Source organism: Rhineura floridana, chromosome 4, assembly GCF_030035675.1.
Source record: "Rhineura floridana isolate rRhiFlo1 chromosome 4, rRhiFlo1.hap2, whole genome shotgun sequence".
Taxonomy (NCBI): domain Eukaryota; kingdom Metazoa; phylum Chordata; class Lepidosauria; order Squamata; family Rhineuridae; genus Rhineura; species Rhineura floridana.
Genome location: NC_084483.1, coordinates 70,084,380 through 70,104,706, shown reverse-complemented (window position 1 = coordinate 70,104,706; position 20,327 = coordinate 70,084,380). Strand labels below are relative to the sequence as shown.

The 20,327-nt window shown below is 41.2% G+C and overlaps 1 protein-coding gene across 4 annotated transcripts in view; it reads left to right on the top strand.

The window, feature by feature from the left end:
* Nucleotides 1-2,877: 2,877 nt before the first annotated feature.
* Nucleotides 2,878-20,327, top strand: part of RNGTT (RNA guanylyltransferase and 5'-phosphatase) — a 272,562-nt gene continuing 255,112 nt past the window's right edge. For 2 of the 4 annotated variants that reach the window (XM_061623301.1, XM_061623300.1), the window contains exons 1-4: nucleotides 2,881-3,189; nucleotides 6,491-6,600; nucleotides 12,443-12,546; nucleotides 12,627-12,715. In XM_061623301.1, coding sequence (XP_061479285.1) covers nucleotides 3,126-3,189; nucleotides 6,491-6,600; nucleotides 12,443-12,546; nucleotides 12,627-12,715 — 367 coding nt within the window. In that variant the 5' untranslated portion in view covers nucleotides 2,881-3,125. Of the gene's footprint in view, nucleotides 3,190-6,490; nucleotides 6,601-12,442; nucleotides 12,547-12,626; nucleotides 12,716-20,327 lie in introns of all 4 variants that reach the window. The other 2 variants (XM_061623302.1, XM_061623303.1) reach the window with 2 other exon arrangements.

The following is a 20,327-nucleotide window of genomic DNA, read 5'->3' as shown; positions in this document are numbered from 1 at the left end:
GTGTACCATGGACTGCGACAATGGGTGTTAGAACCTCTGTGGCACAGAGTGGTAAGTGGCGGTAATGCAGCCGAAGCTCTGCTCACGGCCGGAGTTCGATTCCAACGGAAGGAGGAAGTTGAGTCTCCGGTGCCTTCCATCCACCCGTGGTCGGTAAAATGAGTACCCGGCATATGCTGGGGGGTAAAGAAAGGCCGGGGAAGGAACTGGCAATCCCACCCCATATATATGGTCTGCCTTGTAAATGTCACAAGACGTCACCCTAAGAGTCAGACACGACTCGCACTATAAGTGCGGGGACACCTTTACCTTTTTAGAACAAATTAAACCAGAACTGTCAGTAGAAGCTAAAATTATGAAACTGAGGTTATCATACTTTGGACACATCATGAGAAGACATGATTCACTAGAAAAGACTATAATGCTGGGGAAAACAGAAGGGAGTAGAAAAAGAGGAATTTATTTTATTTTATTTATTTATTTGATTGAACTTTTATACCGCCCATAGCAAGCTCTCTGGGCGGTGTACATAAAAAATAAAACACTTACAAACAATTTAAAAGCAGCTAAGAAACCAACTAATCATCCAATTATAAAAGGTGTGTCGTATGACTGTCTGTCAAACTAGAGATGGATTGATTCCATAAAGGAAGCCACAGACCTGAACTTACAAGATCTGAACAGGGTGGTTCATGACAGATGCTCTTGGAGGTCACTGATTCATAGGGTCGCCATGTCGTAATCAACTTGAAGGCACATAACAACAACAATCCCAAATCATACCATTTAACATGGTCCAAGCAATAACAATTTCTCATTGTATTAAATGGAAACTACGCACATTGGTCCTGAAATTATAAACTACCTTAGTAATGGTCAAAGCAGATATTTATTTTTTTGGCTTCAGGATGATGATGGTGATGACAATGATGATAATAATTACTATCAACAACAACAACATTTCCATCCTCCCCTTCTAACCAAAGGAGTCCAGTGTGGCAAACATCAAAAAGTAAAAACAATACTGTACAATTTAAAATCAATACTTTTGTATTTTATATTGTATCAGTTATGAAAACATGGACAAATGAACACAGAACCCCACCACACACTCCCAACCATTCTAGGTAGTATTAAACTAACTTTTCTTACTAGTGCTAGTGGTAGTGCAACAGGGTTTCCTTCCTCTCCCACATCTGCTCTGAAGCATCAGGGGAAAGCTACATTGAATTACCACCCCCTGTGTTATTTTTACTGATTTCATGTACGTTACAAAGTTGCCTAAAGATTGGGGAGTGATGGGTGGTTTGAGGTTGAAGTATGAATGGGGAATTGGGATGTTGTGTTTGACTTTTCTAGGTTTTTAACATTTTAATTTTAATTTTTTGACAATATTTTCATAACATGTTAATTGGTGGTTTCTACAAAGTGGCATCTGATTTAGCTCATGTACCTTATGATGCTTGTCCTCCTGCACAATGCTGAGTTCCACTGGCTGCAATTCAGCTGGTGGCAGCCATTTTTGCTTTCCTTAGGGGAACTGATTCACATAGGAGTAGCTGGCATGGTGCCATCTTCCAGATACTGGTGTTGTCACTGCTTACCTGAATTGTACTGCACAGTGGTTAGGTCAGGGCTGTCACACTCGTGAGAGTGGTGGATTGGTTCCACTGGTGTGCTGGGGCAGCCCCAACTTTGCTGCCACCCTGTCTCGCTGTTGCAATGTGTAGGTAAGCATTTGTGATGCCAGTGTTGGAAGGATGGCTCTGTGGCATTGTCCCACCACACCGGTTGCTGCAGAACAAGACCCCACTGAGAGCACTTTGCTGAGGGCCCTATCAAATCTGAAGCAGCCTCAGTTTAAAGTAAATCTGTTTTAGTTCAAACTCATTTCCTGGAGAGTATGAACAAGTTTACATACCGCTATTTCACAGTAGCTTGCTTATTGTTTTAGGGCTCCTGGTTCTTAACTGCCTCACATTCTGTGAGAATTAGGTGCATCCTGACCTCCAAGACCAGTTGAGCACACCCCCTTCACCACAGAATGGAATGAAACAGGAGCTGAACAATTATATACAAAATTAAAGTCAGTCTAAAAAGGGTGAAGTGGCATCTGTTTTAAGTTCCACTTCACGTGAGTAAGACTAAGAGGAGAGAACTGTGGTGGAGGGAAGAGATAACTATTTTTGAGTGAAAGTTTCTTCGTCTGATGATTTCCTGATGACTATTGATGTCATTATTCTCTTGTTATGTTTGCATAGAGATAGACTGTTTCACTTTCTATTCTGTAGCTTTGTTAGAATGGTAAAAGTGAGGAGATCATGGAGAAACCTAGGACTTACTTTCAAACTCAGGTGTTCTCTGTAGGACAACAATGTTATCTGTTTATTCATTAAAGTAGTTAAACGTTAAAAAATTGTCCTGTAAACACATTTGGTATATGATACAAGGGAGGAAATAAACGGTCCTATACTGCTTATGGCGGTGACGTGAAAAAGACATCCGTATTTTGTAAGGAGCGAGGAGATAACGCTAAAATACTGTCTTCCAACAAACCTGTAATGTAGTCCAGTGTTATTATTTTCCTCCCTGATTAAAGACAGTTTTTTTCAACTTGTGTACGTCGCCTTAGAGGATTTAAACAAAACCAGGAAGGGGGAATATATAAATATTTTTAAATAAACTAAATTGAATTCAGACACCTTGCATACAGAAATCAGAATTTACTCGCATGCAACTTTACTGTGCTGTTACGTAAAACGGAAATCTCTCCCCTTCCCCCCCCCCGGGCAAAGAGCGAAAGCCCAGCAGTCCGCGCTCCTCTCCTTTTTTCAATCTCTATGGGGAGAAGCTCAACATCTCCCTACGGCGAATCGTACTGCCATAGAGAGTACAGAGTCCTCCTTCCTTGAGTTGACAGAGCGACCGCAGTTCGGAGGACCCCGGAAGCGGAACCGGTCGCGCTCTGTCGCGGTGTATTGTGGTCTGGCGGCGTTACTGCGGGACAGAGAAGTGGCTGAAACTGCTGGTCCTCTGGGGTGGAGGAAGGTGTCAGTCCTTTCGCCCCGAGAGGCGAGGCAGCTACGTGACTCTTCCCGGCCTCAGATGCTCTTGCCGTCTTCGATATGTCCTTCAACAAGATCCCACCGCGGTGGCTGAACTGCCCGAGGCGCGGACAACCCGTAGCAGGTGAGCTGCGGTGTGATAGTTGGTGTGATGACGGGGCGTGGTAGGACAGGCGTCGCCTTGGGTGTTGCAGTGGTGCCGCTGCCGGACCGTTAACATTTGTAGCTATACCTCCTGGGTCCGTTCTTGCAGTACAGAGTGGAGCGGTTCCTTCGTATTCCATTATAAAGTCAACTAGTAACTAGCATACATATGTGAACCAGGCCTCTAAGGAGGGTGCAACACACTTCCCTCACAATTTTTTAAGCATTATTATTGTAGGAGGTTGATATCCGCACTTTTTCGTCTTAACTTTCTTTGCTGTTAAGGAGAAACGCTGTCGAATAATGCCTTTGCAGACTCTTTCTATAAATGTATAAAATACACCCACTGGACCTATCACAAACAGCCCGACACGTTATCCTAAGCAGTTTGAATACAGAGCAGTGGTGTGGAACCTCTGGCCTATGGGCCTGATTAGGTCTGGTAGGGGCCCTAACTTGGCCCCTGAGACCACTGTCTCATGTCCATCTGCCCCACATATGATGTCTTATGTGACATCAGGTGTAGGGCAGCCAAAGATGCAACTGTAAAGGAAGAATTGGGAGACTTAAAGTGCACTCCCTAATTGTTCTTTGACAAGCAAGGCTTGTATTCAGTGCCTTTTTAATTTGGCACCAAATGAAAGTCCAACTGGGATTGGTTCCACTTTGGAGTTTCCAGTCAACACTCCTCTTTGCAGGTGTTTCCCTGCCAAAGTAGGGTTTGCAAGCACTGCTGATCAACTCATTCCCAGTTATTTGAAGTTGGGTCACTTGTCGTCATGGTGACATCAGGTGATTGACAAATGAGCAGCCCTGCCCACCTGTTAAAATGGCCTGTGGAGTGTGTGGGAGTTGCTGGTTGCATCCTGTTCTCTACCCTTCTTAGAGAAGATCATCTGATAGTAAAAGTAGAATGCATACAATTTTTGAGATGTGCCTGCCCAGTTAAAGGAATGATTTAATAATTGTATTAGGTCAGGGAAGGGAGCCAAACTGCACATGCATGAATTGGAGGGGGGATGCTATGGCTTTCCATATGTTGTTGGATTCCATTTTCCATCAGCCCCAGCCAAACACTGTCAGTTGTCAGAGATGATGGGAGCTATAGTCTGGCAACATATGAAGGTCCACAGGCTCTCCACACCTGCTGTATGGGAAGACAAAAAATGCCTGGGCATGACTACTGGCCAGTTTGACAATGGAAAAACTAGTTTGTGATCCCTAAATAGCAATAATTAGTTGGATATTGAGTGTAAAGTAAAATGTGACCATGAAACAGTCCCTATGGATCCAGAGTTAAGCTGCAGGAACTTCTCTAGTATCAGGACCCAGTCACTGAGCAATTATAAAGGCCTTTACCACTGAGTAACCACATGCAGTACTCCTGTGTGGGGTTATGAGAAAAGTCTCTCATAGCATGATTTCCAGGCAGATTTGTTTCAGCCCTGGCACCTCTTGTTTTATAAATTACGCATTGTCACTGAGCATCTTATTGTAGGCTGCTTTTTTATTTATAGACTGCTTTACTGTTCCCAAAGTGACACTAGTGTTAGTCACACTCTGAGTAAGCCCATTAAACCAACAGACATAAGTAATTGATATCAGTTGATTTCAGCAGATCTAGTCTGAGTATGACTTAGTTGGATATCAACCAATAAAAATTGCACAGTAAATCCAATAAAATGTAAAAAGAACAATAAACGTAATAATAAAAGAACCACCCAGTAGCTAAGCAGGGCTGTGGAGTCGGTATGCCAAACCTTCGACTCCGACTCCTCTATTTTTCTACTGTCCGACTCCGACTCTGACTCTACCCAAAATTGCTTCCAACTCCACAGCCCTGGAAAGGCTGTAAATGTCTTTTTAAATTGGAAGCTCTCATGGGAGCATTTTTATCGCTGCCTGAATATGCGCTGATCTTGGCATCACAGCATTTGTCTTCATCTGGGTCCTGTGTCATACACTGACACACAAAATGTTTTCCATCTTGAGTTATGGTGAAATGCTCAACTACAGCTGACTTCATGGGAAGTGTCTTTGACATTTTGAATTTATATTTTTAAAAATTTGTCAATCAAAATTTATTTTGAAGCCGGAGTCGGTACATTTCTACCGACTCCGACGCCACCCAAAATTGCTTCCGACTCCACGACTCCGACTCCACAGCCCTGGCTAAGATAAGATGTAAAAAGACTTATACAACAGAATAAACATTAGCCTTAAAGGCCTGGCAGAATAGAAAAGTTGTTACTGTGTTCTAAAAGAGCCACGAGTGCAGATCTTGTTGGTTTATCACAGAAGTGGGATAAGTGATATTACTAGTGGCTTCCTTGTTTTAGTGGAACCTGTAAAATGGACTCATGTAACAAGTTCTACATTCTTTGAGATGGTGACAGTGATGGTGGCACCTTTTATGGGAGAATATTTTTTTTAGACAGCCCTGCCACATGCTGTTTAGAAATTTAAAGATTAAAACCAGCATCTTGGACTTTGGCCTGGAAACAAATTGGATGCCATTAGAACTCTTGCAAGATTGGTGTAGTGTGCTTCCTATGTGTTGGCCCAGATAACAAATGAGCATCCACATTCTGGATTTTGATTCTTTTTCAGGGGCACTTGCATGTCAAATGCATTATGGTAGTCAAGTTGAAAAGTTACCAGGGTATACACTACAGTAGCAAATCCCTTTTCTGGATTATAGCTGGTGTACCAACTGAAACTGGCAAAACACTCTTCTTTCCATAGCTGTCACCTGGGCATTCAGAAGCCAGACCAGATCCAGGAGTTCTCTTAAGAAGAAAACTTTTTTTTTTCAGGAGAGTATGTTGTCCTCCAGAACAGCCTCTCCTTCTTGCATTCTTGGCCCTGGCATAAGCATATCTGGATTATCTAGATTGAGTTTTGGTTTATTCACAACCATTCAGTTCATTACTCATTCCAGATAACTGTCATACTCTTTCCTTGGCAGACTCTGTGTAGTTTATGTGGGCTCCCATCCAGGCACTGATGAGGTTCACAGTTTCACCATTTGTATAGGATTAGAGTTTCTCAGACCATTTACAGCTGTAGGAAAACAATTGCTAATTGTTGCCAATATTGTGATGCTGGATTTCATACTATTTAAATTTGTTTTATATATTGAGTGGTTGTAAACGGAAACAAACTCTACTACAGTTCTTAAAGCTTTTTAACAAAGATTCAAGCAGCGAGTCAGTTTATTTGACTCCGTACATACCATATGAATGTTGTAAGAATGAGACACTGTTTTTGCTGTCAAACAGGAAAATTTTTACCTCTGAAGACAATGTTAGGAACAAAATATGATGATCAAGTTGCTGAAGAGTATCGCTTCCATCCCAGTATGTTATCCAACTACTTAAAGAGTCTGAAGGTAAGGGGACAAAACCCAGAAAGGTATTAGTGCGTAAGCATTAGTATTTTTTCTCCTTGAGAATTATAGTCATAGAAGACTGTATCTGAGGAAATGATTGGCTGTTTGGGGACATTGGTGGTGGAGGAATCAGAAATGCAGAGGGAAGAGTCATAAATACTGTAACCATTTTCTCTCCACAAATTCTCATTCCTTTTGTATTGGTAAAATGTATTTATTAACTGTATAAACTGTGCAGAACAAACCTGCCCACTGTCCTTCTGTAGCATATGTGTAGCATCAGTTAACATTTGTGTTTAGGTTTGACCATGCAGTCACTGATTCTTGGTACTATACTTTTTATTACTGTTGCAGCCCGGGCCTATATATCCACTTAAGCTGTTAAACAGGCACTAGTTGCTTTAGTTACCAATACTTTGAAGCCCAGGGTAACTGACTGCTTGTCTAGCTCTTCTTGCTGTTCTGCTTCCTGTCAGGGCATTTCCACTTGTACAAATCTGGGGGTAGCCATATATTGTGATTCACTGCTATTATCTGTAAACCACTTGTTCCCATCATGATCATCATTCTTCTGGTCCAGATGAATTAAGAGGATCAGCATGAGAAACAGAGCTGCTGTCATGCTAAAACAGCGATGGTAGCTTTAAATCTCTCCGGCAAGTACCTTTTCAGTAAGGTATGCCCTGTTCCCCATCTACCACTGCTTATCAGTATGATAAGTGGAAGGACACACTCTTGGGCTTATTGGATTGGCTCCTATAGGTTAATTAATATATACCTTGTTGACAGATGTTCATTATTGTTGTTGTTATGTGCCTTCAAGTTGATTACGACTTATGGCGACCCTATGAATCAGTGACCTACAATAGTATCTGTCGTGAACCACCCTGTTCAGATCTTGCAAGTTCAGGTCTGCGGCTTCCTTTACGGAATCCATCTTTTGTTTGGCCTTCCTCTTTTTCTACTCTCTTCTGTTTTTCCCAGCATTATTGTCTTTTCTAATGAATCATGTCTTCTCATGATGTGTCCAAAGTATGATAACCTCAGTTTCATCATTTTAGCTTCTAATGATAGTTCTGGTTTAATTTGTTCTTGTTGTTGTTATGTGCCTTCAAGTCGACTACGACTTATGACCACCCTATGAATCAGTGATCTCCAACAGCATGTGTTGTGAACCACCCTGTTCAGATCTTAAAAGTTCAGGTCTGTGGCTTCCTTTATGGAATCAATCCATCTCTTGTTTGGCATTCCTCTTTTCCTTTCTACACCCTTCTGTTTTTCCTAGCATTATTGCCTTTTCTAGTAAATTCTAGTGATAGTTCTGATTTAATTTGTTCTAACACCCAATTATTTGTCTTTTGCGCAGTCCATGGTATGAGCAAAGCTCTTCTCCAACACCACATTTCAAATGAGTTGATTTTTCTTTTGTCCACCTTTTTCACTGTCCAACTTTCACATCCATATAAAGAGATCAGAAATACCATGGTCTGAATGATCCCAGCTTTAGTGTTCAGTGATACATCTTTGCATTTGAGGACCTTTTCTAGTTCTTTCATAGCTGCCCTCCGCAGTCCTAGCCTTCTTCTGATTTCTTGACTATTGTCTCAATTTTGGTTAATGACTGTGTCGAGGTATTGATAATCCTTGACAAGTTCAATGTCCTCGTTGTCAACTTGAAAGTTACATAAATCTTCTGTTGTCATTACTTTAGTCTTCTTGATGTTCAGCTGTAGTCCTGCTTTTGTGCTTTCCTCTTTAACTTTTATCAGCATTTGTTTCAAATCATTACTGGTTTCTGCTAGTAGTATGGTATTGTCTGCATATCTTAAATTATTGATATTTTTCCCTCCAATTTTCACACCTCCTTCATCTTGGTCCAATCCCGCTTTCCGTATATGTTCTGTGTATAGATTAAACAAGTAGGGTGATAAAATACACCTCAGTCTCTGTCCTTACAGTAGCCTCTTGTCCAGAGTGTAGGTTGCGCATATGATGGTGAAGATAGCCTTTTGTGTTTCAAACTGGAGGTTATGTTCAATTTCTATTTTGGGCACATTAACAGTTGAATCTAAAACTGCAGTTTGATGTAAAATCAGACTGATTACAATATCTTGCTACTTAAGCAATGACTCTAGCTGTGGGAAAAGACAAACGTGGCCTTCCCAAGATGCGTGTTTTCAGCCTGCTATACTTAAACTACTCCACTTAAGGAAAGGTGGGTATGGTCACTTAAAAACATAGAGCTGCCCAATTTCCCTGCTTTTCAAAGTTTGATAGAAATATCTGTTGGCTATAGGTACGTTCTTAAACCACAAGGTTTTTTGCCTATTAGTGAATTTATCTGCTTTTTCATCTAGGAGGTAAGAAATGGGATCCTGTGCAAGTTTGTTGAGAATGGATTGATCATTTGCATGCTTATTGAGTTCAGTGGGATTTACTCCCCTGCAGTAATGCTTAGGACAGGTGAAACTAACCACAGGGAATGGGGAAGGGAGGAAGAGGAAATGCAGGGTAGGGAAGGAAGGGCAGAGAGGAGGAGGGGGATGGGAGCAGGCAATAGGGGAAGGGGTGGAGGAGGGCAGGTTTGATCATTTGCATGTTTATTGAGTTCAGTGGGATTTAGTCCCATGCAGTTACGCTTAAAATAGGTAAAACTGATCATGGGGGAGGAGGAGGGGTTTGAAGGAGGGGGAAGGGGGGAGAAGGGGTTTGTAAGGTGATGGGGAGACAGGGGCAAAGGAAAGGGGCAAGGAATAGGAGGGAGGAGGAGGGTAGGGTAGGTTTGATCATTTGCATGCTGTTTGAGTTCAATGGGATTTACTCCTGTGCACTCATGGTTAGGATAGGTGTAACTGACCTGGGGGAGGGGCAGGGATGAAAGGAAGAGGGCAGGAAGGGAAGGGGGAGGGAGGAGATTGGGTGGGTGGGCACTAGGCAGAAGAGAAGCCCCTTTTCTTTCCAAAAGGAAAACACTGTGAAACAGTATCATCGTTTTTCAGTGTTTCCACTCCTGTGGCTGTATAATTTTTAATTGTCCTTCTCTTTGCCTTTCACACAGAATGATAAGCAGTCTGTAACTAAGCGTATTGGCCCTTGGGCAAGTTCAGGAGCTATATTAGCAGAATAGCTGCCTGTAGGCAAGGGGTGGCTTGTATTCCCCCCCCCCGCCTTAGTTCTCTAGTTTACCATTCAGTATCTAAGCATGAGGAAGATGGTTCAAGGAACGGTCAAGCAATTAGCTCATAGCCACCTGGAGTCTAATCTGGGGTTCCTAATAAGCATTCGGTGTGATGCTCTGCCAAGAGTGATTCTGGTATGCTGGGAAGGTACCTTGTTAACCAAGATAATGTAGATTTTGGAGCAGTTAATGCCCCGTTAGGCAATTAGAGGCTTTGCCTATCAGTTGTTGTTATGTTGTATGATGTAGCCTTTCCTAGTAATATGTCATATTCTTAGCAGGTGGATGAGTCAAGGTACGGTCAATGATGAGATAGTATAGGTGTGCTTGTTAGCAAAGATAGAGATAAAGATAAGGCAGGCATATAGTTTGCCAAGGGAGGATGCCAGGATGTTTCAGCTATCTATCTTAAAATAATATAGTTTTCAAGCAATTAGTCTGCTTTTGAAGGTGTCCTGTTAAAGGTCAGAATAGCCAATTACATGTAGCAGGTGCCATGATGTAATGTTTTGATGCCTTAAAGTCATCACTCATTTATGTAATCATATCAGTTTGTATGCCAATTTTTATGCTATAAAAGTGTCTCTTGTGCCCAGTATGAGTGTTCAGTCTGACACCAGCTACTGCAGAGCTGTGTGGCTGATCCACTTTTATTGGGGATACTTGGCTGTATGCTTTGTAAGTGAACTCAATAAATTTTAACTCTTTGTAAGCAAACCTCACATCTGCATCTCATCTGTGGTAATCCAAACAAGAACCTGAAGGGTAAACACTAAGGTTGCCAGTCATTTCTTTTATGTCCATGCTTCAGCTTTGAGTAGCAGTGGGCTTGGGGGGGGACCCCATAGTTTACAGAAGTACAAAAAAAAGCCTTAAAGGGAGACCCACCCACTAGCCCAATGGGGATTGAGTGTGCTCTGTGGAAAAAGTGGAAAACCTGGGATGGGACAGGGAGAATGGAATGAAGTGGCTTTAATTCTTAATTTTCTGTGTTCACCGCCCAGAGAGCTATTGCTAGTCGGGTGGTATATAAGTCTAATAAATAAATAAATAAATAATAAATAAATTCTGAACAGCAGCATACCATACACCAATACCGTGTTGCAGGTCTTGCATGTGTAACTGTAACAAATACTTAGTCGGTGAAATACAACAGGTCATTCATCTGCTGTATGAAAGCATTGAGTACCCTAATGTATGCCAGATTAATGTGTGGAAGGTTATTTGAGCACTGTGTCGGTTGCAGTCTGGCCTTAATGCAGTACATGACTAAATACACCAGTGAAAGGAGGCCATAGAGTGAATTCTCTTGAGTAAAAGATAAAATTATATGAACCTAGGTCTTCCTGGTGCCTTCATTTGACATGTTTATGGTGCCAGGTAAAGACTTATCTTTTCCCCCAGACATTGGGTAGGCTGAGATTATGTTGTGTATTACGAGTTTGTGCCAAATCTTCCTATAGCTGTATGGGGGTGATATTGTTTTGTTTTAGAGTATGATATATTTGTTTGTTTTTAACGTTGTAAGTCGCTTGGAGATCTTCAGGTAACAAGCGACTAATAAATCAAATAATGCAAGCAACAGCAAAAAGCTGTGAACCTGCTGCCTTTAACTGTCTTAATAGTTTTTACTTTGGGTCGCAGATCAGCCTGATGCACTGTAGCTTTCCATCACAATTAACTTTTGGTTACAAAAAGTTAGTCTTTGGCTCTTTTTTTAAAAAACAACAATACCACAGCTGTGGAGGTTTAATTGGAATAGTCTCAACTTGCACATTTTAGGAAACGTTTAGGATAGCTACAGTAAAATGCAAATCAAATAAGATATAAATTGTGATATGAATGAGAATGAAAGAAACTTTCTTTTTAAATAAGGTGACCATTCTTTAATGGATTAGCCTTCCTATTTTAAGCCCTAAGAATTGGCCTGTCCTGGTAGCTGCAGGGGTTCTTAGTGATTTTAGCCTAAAAATTTGGCAGAGAGAAATCCGGATTCACAGCATATAATCTACTGTGCCTGTTTAGCTGCCTCTGAGTCTTTCCTGCATTTCCCCCCTTCTGCATCTGTTTAGTTTCTGCTAGGTGTTTGCCAAAAGACCAGATAGCTACAGGTCCCCTCAATCTTTTCTATGTCTTGCTCTTTGTCACATCTCCCCAGCAGGTTTCCTAAGCACCCTTTTGGGCTGCTGAAGTAGATGGACCACTGTACTGATTGTGTGGGGATGTCTGGGTTTGAGAACTGATACTCTGATAGGCTTGGTACTTTGAATAAAGCAGAGGCATCTGCAGATTCTCAAAGTTCATGTCCATATTTTTTAACCAAATAAATGTCCAGTTTGGGAGGAGTGATACCAGAATGTTAGATGTTCAGAGGATATGCATGCTGAAGATAACAAGCTGAAGGTAATATTAACTTTTGATGCAAATTTTTTAAAAAATGTACACAAACTTATGAAACTGTGTTCTTGGGATGAGCTTTTCTCATCACAAGATGCCTCTGGTGATGAAGACTATTAAATTCAGTCTGCTCAGTGACAGCATTAAGAGGGGGGTTGGGAGTGGGTGGGGGTTGAGATAATAAGGAGTTCTAGATAAGTTATTTTGCTGAATGATTAGTCCTGGGAAGAACTGTGTGTGCCTTAAACATTGATTTTATATTTTCAGGTTAAGATGGGTCTGCTGATAGACTTGACAAATACCACTAGGTTCTATGACAGGAATGATATAGAGAAGGATGGCATCACGTATATAAAACTTCAGTGTAAAGGGTGAGCTGATTGAACTCATTAATACTTTTTTTTTTTGCAGGAAAAATGTTACTATAACTTTGACTCTTCTGTTTTGTCAGGCATGGTGAATGCCCTACCGCTGATAACACAGAAACATTCATTCGTGTGTGTGAACATTTTAGTAATAAGAACCCAACAGAGCTTATAGGTATGTGTATTTACTATATCTGTTTTCGCCTTCTTCTACCTTGTATATATCTCTTTTTATGTAACATACTTCTGATCCTTTTGTCCCAGGTATACAAACATCACCAGTTATAGTTAGGTGTGGACATTTCCAATAGCAGTAGTGTTATCAGTAGAATTTATTTTAGAAAAGCTTAATAAACCTGTAATTTGGTGTACCAGTGTTATGCCACAAATAAAAGAACTTAGTATCCTGGCATAGTATTCTTTTTGAGGTAGTGAATTACTTTGGCCATTATTACACACCAGCAGCAAGAAATGGTACCAGGGGCAGAATAGAATGGAATCCCACAATTTTGAGAAAAAATTGGTTGCTTTTACTGGTCATGTATGTACAGAAGACAGGGCTGAATAATGAAGTTTACCTAATGAATTTATAGTGTACTGTTAGTCCCTATGGCTGCATTGCTTGGTAGTCTGTATAAAGCAGAGGTATCGGCAGATACTCAAGGTTCATGCACACATTTTTGTAACCAAAAGATTTGCCATTTTGAAAGGAGTGAGGTAAGAGTAGGACCACTAGCTGGCTTTTAAAAATACCCTGTCATACAAATTGTGTTTGGTTACAGGCCTTTTTTCACCCATAGACATATGTGGGAACGTAATTGCATGGAGAAATACATTGGTCAGGAGCAAGCATAATCACAATTAGATAACTAAAAATGCCTCAGGAGCTTGCGCACCCCTTTTTCTTCTTGCATGTGAATTTCCCTCCTTCCTTTCATTTCCTGAAATACCTGCAGTACAGTGTTAAAACACTTTGGTGTTTTGCTAACTGTGGTTAGCTCCAAATGAGAACTAGCTGTTGTTAGAAGTGAATTTGCAAATAGTAGCATGAGCTAACCAGGTGCTGTGATTAGTTCCAAAAATAAATGGAAGGGGAAAGTAATGTAAACGTGGAGGAGGGGAAAGTGCATAAACCCCATCTCCTAATTATTGTGGCAGTTTGAGTAGTGTTATGTCTGCAGTAGGACAGCTACTGTGTGAACTAATGGTACAGAGATATACTTGACAGTGATTTCTGTGATCACATTCCTGATCATTGACCATGCTGGCTGGCTCTGATAGGAATCCAACAACATATGCAGGGCACTCGATTATCCACCCCTTGGCTAAGGTATGGAAACAAAGGAAAATATATTTTCTGTGACAGCAGCCACCTTATGGATATTGCTGCTCTAAGAGATTCACCTTGCCCCTTCCTTATGATCTTTTGCTCCCAAGTGACTGTTTAGGCAAGCATCTGACTTGCTCACTGTTATATCTTGCTAGTCTCCCTGCTTTTTTCCCTCGCTGTGGTTTTGCTCTGCTGCTGTTTGGTTGATTTTATTAGACTGTTATATTTTTAGTTGTAATTTTTTTATTATTTAAAAAATGCTATAAGCTGCCTTGAGCATAGAAAAGCAGTTTAAAGTCCTGTAATGAATAAATTAAAATTAACAAAAGCAAAATGTTAGTGTATACGTGAGTCAAATTAATAAAGTTCTCAATTTATATTATAATGTAGAGATGCTTGAATTTCATTGCCTAAAAGATCTTCAGTCTCTCACTTTTACCTGGAATTTGAGCATTAGTCTGAGTTATTTACTCATGTCATCTATGACACTTTCTCTAACTTCTCCCTGTGTAGAGCTTGAAACTGCTTAGAAAGATTTTGTGGGAGTAATCAAATATCCAAGTTCTCGATGGAATTCTCTAATTGTGTCTTCTGTTTCTATTCATCTTTGTATGGCCTATATGAAAAGCAATACTTTCACGTAGATGTTTCAGTTCCATTTTACTCTGTATTGGTCAGACTGCATTTGGAGTATTGTGTCCAGTTCTGGGTACTACACTTGAAGAAAGATGTAGGCAAATTGGTATAAGTTCTGAGAGCAATGAAGATAGTCAGAGGTATGGAAAACAAGTCATATGAAGAAAGGTTGAACTGGTGTTACAGCATATGTCCTTGCGAACCTGAGTGTGTGAACCTGCCACCCATGTGTCCCATGAAACTCCTTGAGAGGAGGGGGATCTTTTGCTAGGGATAAAACCAGCGTTTTGCCCTGAAATGTGCCTAAATGATGCGTGTATAACCCAAGAAATGCAGGTCCAAACCAGACTAAAGCGAAGCTTTCCTTTATTGAGAGAAAAGAGAAGAATGGCATTACAAAATTACTGGGTGCGTGGCCGCATTAATCATTAATATCCTAACCCATTCATAACTTTAAACTAAAGAGATCAAAGGACCCTGTTACTATAAGGAGTGACAGGTAGGAGAGATTACCTATCCTAGGCTCAGGAGTGGGCAGTGGACTACAGCTGAACTGATGTGAAGGAGCTCTGGCCCAAAAGCAGGAAGGAATCTGCCTCAAGGCTTATGTCGAGACACAGACTCCCTTCCTGGTTGTGGACCGCAGTCCCGTGTTGTAGCTTGAGAGCGTAGTTACCTGTCTTGGAGCTCAGATCACCATCACCCCCCTCTTAGATCTCAAGCCCTGCTTTTTAAAGACACTTTTTCTTTTCCATCTCCCATGAAAAAGGAGGGGTCCGGGTATGAGGTGATCTTGTGTGTGTGTGTATTTCTAGCTGACACTGAGAAACTCAGGCTACTTTTTAATGCTGGCATTAAACAATGGGATTGTTCTGCTGAGCTTGAGGGAAGCCTGCCAAGGAAGAAGATAACATTTATTTCAGTTTCTGTTGGTTACTTTTGTTGCTCACAGGATGGCCTTGTGCTGTCCTTTTCACAGTACCTCAGGAATGCATAACGAATAGGACAACAGGGGGTGTGGGGTGGGAATTATAGTCCAGAATGGTCCAGGGCCTTGCACCCTCTTGATTCCACATGAACCAAAGTGGGATTAGCTGAGCACTCGTAACACTGGGCTTGTATAACTTGCAGGAGAGAAGTTGTGAGTGGGAGGCATTTATTTATTTATTTATATACTGCATGATTGTAAAAAGCCTCTGAGCCGTTTACAAAAATCATTCAAATTTGAAGACATGATAGCAGCCTTCCAATACCTGAAGGTATTTGTCACATAGAAGAGGGCAAAGACTTGTCTGCCACCTCAGTGGGCAGGGCTAGATCTAAGGGGCTTAAGTGATAGGAGGGTCGATTTCAGTTGAACGTTCGGAGAAATGTCTTGACAATAATAGCAGTTAGACAATGAAATCATCTGCCTAGCTCTAGCTTTTCTTTATTGAGCAGGAGGATGAATTTGATCGCTTACAAGTTCCCTTGCATTTCTGTGATTCTTTTACTTGTGGGTGTCATCCTAAATTGAAAGGAAGTGGAAAGAGAATGCCCCTATCTCTGGGATCTGAGGTGTCTCTGTTGTGGGATCTGTGACACATGCTATTGGGCAAGGTCCTTGAACGAGTGGTGGCAGGCCAGCTCCAGACACTCTTGGATGAGACCGATTATCTGGATCCATTTCAGTCGGGTTTCAGGCCTGGTTTTGGCACGGAAACAGTCTTGGTCGTCCTGTATGATGATCTTTGTCAGGAGAGAGACAGGGGGAGTGTGACTCTGTTGATTCTCCTTGATCTCTCAGCGGCTTTCGATACCATCGACCATGGTATCCTTCTGGGGAGACTGGTTGAGTTGGGAGTGGGAGGGACTGCATGGCAGTGGTTCCACTCCTACTTGGCGGGTCGGCTCCAGAAGGTGGTGCTCGGGGAACATTGCTCGGCACCCTGGGCTCTCCAGTATGGGGTTCCACAGAGGTCAGTTCTGTCCCCCATGCTGTTTAACATCTACATGAAACTGTTGGGTGCAGTCATCCGGAGCTTTGGAGTGCACTGCATTTCTCCTTTTCATCTTCTTCAGTCTTCTTCAGGTGATGTTGTCAATGTGCTGAACCAGTGTCTCCCTGTGACAATGGACTGGATGAGGGCTAATAAACTGATGCTCAATCCAGACAAGACTGAGATGCTGCTAGTGGGTGGTTCTTCTGACCGGATGGTGGATGTCCAACCTGTCCTGGATGGGGTTGCACTCTTCCTGAAGGAGCAGGTTCATAGCTCGGGGGTTCTCCTAGAACCATCTCTGTCACTTGAGGCTCAGGTAGTCTCGGTGGCACGGAGTGCCTTCTACCAACTTCGGTTGGTGGCCCAGCTATGCCCCTATCTGTACAGGGATACCTGGCTTCAGTTGTCCATGCTCTGGTAACCTCCAAGTTAGATTACTGCAATGCACTCTACATGGAGCTGCCTTTGAAGACGGTTCGGAAACTGCAGCTTGTGCAAAATGCAGCGGCCAGATTGGTAACAGGGACCAGACGGTTTGAACATATAAAACTGATTCTGGCCCATTTGCATTGGCTGCCTGTATGTTTCCGAGTTCGATTCAAAGTGCTGGTTTTAACCTATAAAGCGTTACACGGCTTGGGACCGCAATACCTGATGGAACGCCTCTCCTGATACGAACCCACCCGTACACTACGGTCAACATCCAAGGCCCTCCTCCGGGTGCCTACTGGGAGGGAAGCTAGGAGTCTGTCGACAAGGGAGAGGGCCTTCTCAGTGGTGGCCCCCAAATTATGGAATGATGTTTATGATGAGGTGCGCCTGGCGCCAACACTGTTATCTTTTCGGCGCCAGGTCAAGACTTTCCTCTTCTCCCGGGCATTTTAGCATGTGTTTTTAAATTGTTTTTTAAAAATGTGTTTTTAAATTTGTTTATTTGTTTTTAATGTTTTTAATTGTTGTAAACCACCCAGAGAGCTTCGGCTATGGGGCAGTATACAAATGTTGTAGTAGTAGTAATAATAATAATATTGTGGGTTGTTTTGTTTTTCTTTACATATGCAGTCTATCCCAATGCCAGTTTTTAATACATCAAAGAGAAGCAGGTGATCTACTGGACCAAAGGCTTTCCAAGCATCCCTGATGACAATGTGTAATGCATAGCTACAAAATCTATAATTCAGTACTAAAATCTTTAAAAGTTTGTCTGGAATATATTCTGCAAACTGCACACTTCTCATAATTGGAAACTGCTTATTTCTCCTTTTCTGCCTAATTTTTCTTATAGAACTATATCATTTCCATCTTCAGGGACAGAACTGGCCCTCACTATTTAGAGCTAAGTTTTACATCTCTCTAAAAAATTGGCATTCACTGCCATATGTTAACTTTTTTAAAAAAGAGTGGAAGGTGTAGCCCATTTTGAACCTTTAAGAATGTGTAAAGTAAAAATCTATTACATACTTAAAAAGACATCTGTATATTTTTATTTTATTTCTTATATTCTTTCCCCATAGGAACCCAAGGTGGCATGCCTGTGGTTCTCAGGTGGAATCCCAACCAGGCACTGGCCAGCCCTAGACCTCCTTAGATTTAAGAAGGTGGTAGCCTTGTGTGCCTTCAGACCACAGCACTGGACCTTTTAGCCCCACATGGCATGTGAACTACACTAACTTCACTGTAAACACAAGTCAGCCTTATTTCATTTCCTGAACAGATAACATCACCTGTTTTCTAGTCATCCAGAAACACCACTGACTGAACCAGCCCCTGGATGCATTTTTACATGGATGCTCCTTCAATTTTCTTGAATAATTTTAACTTGAATTAATTAAGAATATAAAACTTCACCTCAATATTTGCTGTGAAAGTTTTCTTTATCCTCAACTGATTTACCATCCTTTGTTCAGTATACTCTTTTGTGCTGAACATATGTTGCAAACTATTCATGAAGCATTGGAGCTAGCCCAAGATATGTTTAAACTTCCCATTTCAGGTTATGAGCTAAACTAATTACAACTAATGGCATAGCTCTTAAGCTCTACTTATTTTGAAGTATTGTCTTTTTTGTGTGCTATGTTTATATTTTGAATATTTAATTTTCTGTCAGCAGCTTCTCTTGTGCCATTAGGTTTTGGTCTTGTCTTTTTCTGTTTTTTTATGGACTCTCATTCCTTTCTTATCATGGTTGGAGGAAGTTGTTCTGTGCAGGTGTTTTCTTATTTGGTAATACAGAATATGGTAATATATATACAATTGACCTAACGAAATGCCATATCCTTTTGGTTTTAAAATATCAAATATCTTAGCATTAGTTTTGGCTACATTTGCTCAAATGGAGTTAGCAGATTGAATCAACTTATTTATTAGATTTATATCCTGCCCTTGCTCCCAGTAAGAGCCCGTGGTGGCTCCAAGCTTATTTCTAACTGTTTTGTTTTCTTTCAGGTCCTCATTACTCATTTTATTTCTCTGTTGGCTCACTTGCTTGGGTCATCTTTAGCTATTTGGTGTTCAGGACTTTTGCTATGGTGTAACTGTTCCATCAGTAATGTTTTTTGTGTGTGTGTATAACAATAACAATAATAACAACAATAATAACAATAACAACAACAACAACAACAACAACAATAATAATAATAGATATTAAGAGATATCTGTACTGCCCTTCACCAAAAATAGTTACAGGGAGGTTTACAAAAAAATTATAAAACATAATAAAGAAAACACTAAGCAATTCTTATAAATTACATAATATAATTAGCAGCATCATTAAAAAAAGACTTGATCCATCAGCCCCTGAAAGTCTGACAAAAATGGTGAGTCTTCACCTAGCATCTAAAAGAATATAAAATCGAGATGACATGCATCTCAGTGAGGAGGCCATTCCACAGACTTGGAGTCACCACTAAAAAGGCTCTTCCATGGGCCCTCGCACTACACAATTTAATGCAGGGAGCCCCAGGAGTACCTCTTCTGATCTTAATGCATGGGTAGGTTGATAAGTGAAAAGGTGTTCTCTCAGATACTTGGGCCCAAGGCCGTTCAGGACTCTGAATTCAACATAAGCACCTTAGATTATTGATGTCATGTAAACAACTACTCAGGGTGTCCTTTCCCAGCTTTGTTTACTCCTGCAATTTCTTTCTCTTTTCTCTACCCTCACCTCCCTGGCCACAACTAGCTTCCACTATGGAAGGGTACTGACTTAGTAATGCTGAGCATAGGGTTGCCGGTCTCTGGTTTTTGCCTGGAGACTCTGGATTTATTGGGTCCTCTCTGGGTGAGTCACACCAATCTCCGGAATTAGCTTTCAATTTTTTAAAAATTAAGTTTCTAGGTGGTCTGGTTCAAGAGATATACACCAAAATGTCAGCCCCCCCTTCTGTTAAATGAGCTCATAGCTGACTACTCTAACTCCACCTTTTCAGGTTTGTAGCCAATAAGTGAAGTCAGGGTCGTGATTGGCAAGGGATTTGTTGAGCTCCAGGCAATAGCTAGACCCCATTGCAAGTCCAGAAAACGGTTGTCTTTTTCTGCTTGTCTGAAAATCTCATAAACTGAGTAAGTCTATAGCTTTCAGCAATAGCAAAAGTCTATTTCTCTCTTGTGTGCAGGAGAACTAAATGCCATTACAATGTGTTATGCTTTTCTAATTATGAGGAGTCAAACAAGTTTAAATTTTCCTGGGCTGTTGAAGAGGGCAGTTCATTTGTCTAATTCACAGCCTGTTTTGAAAAACTTACTTTTCTGGAGTAAAGCTGCAATGTTAATCCCATATACCCAGAGTAAACCCCATTGAATTCAATATGACTTTTCAGTAGGCATGGTTAGGATTCTGC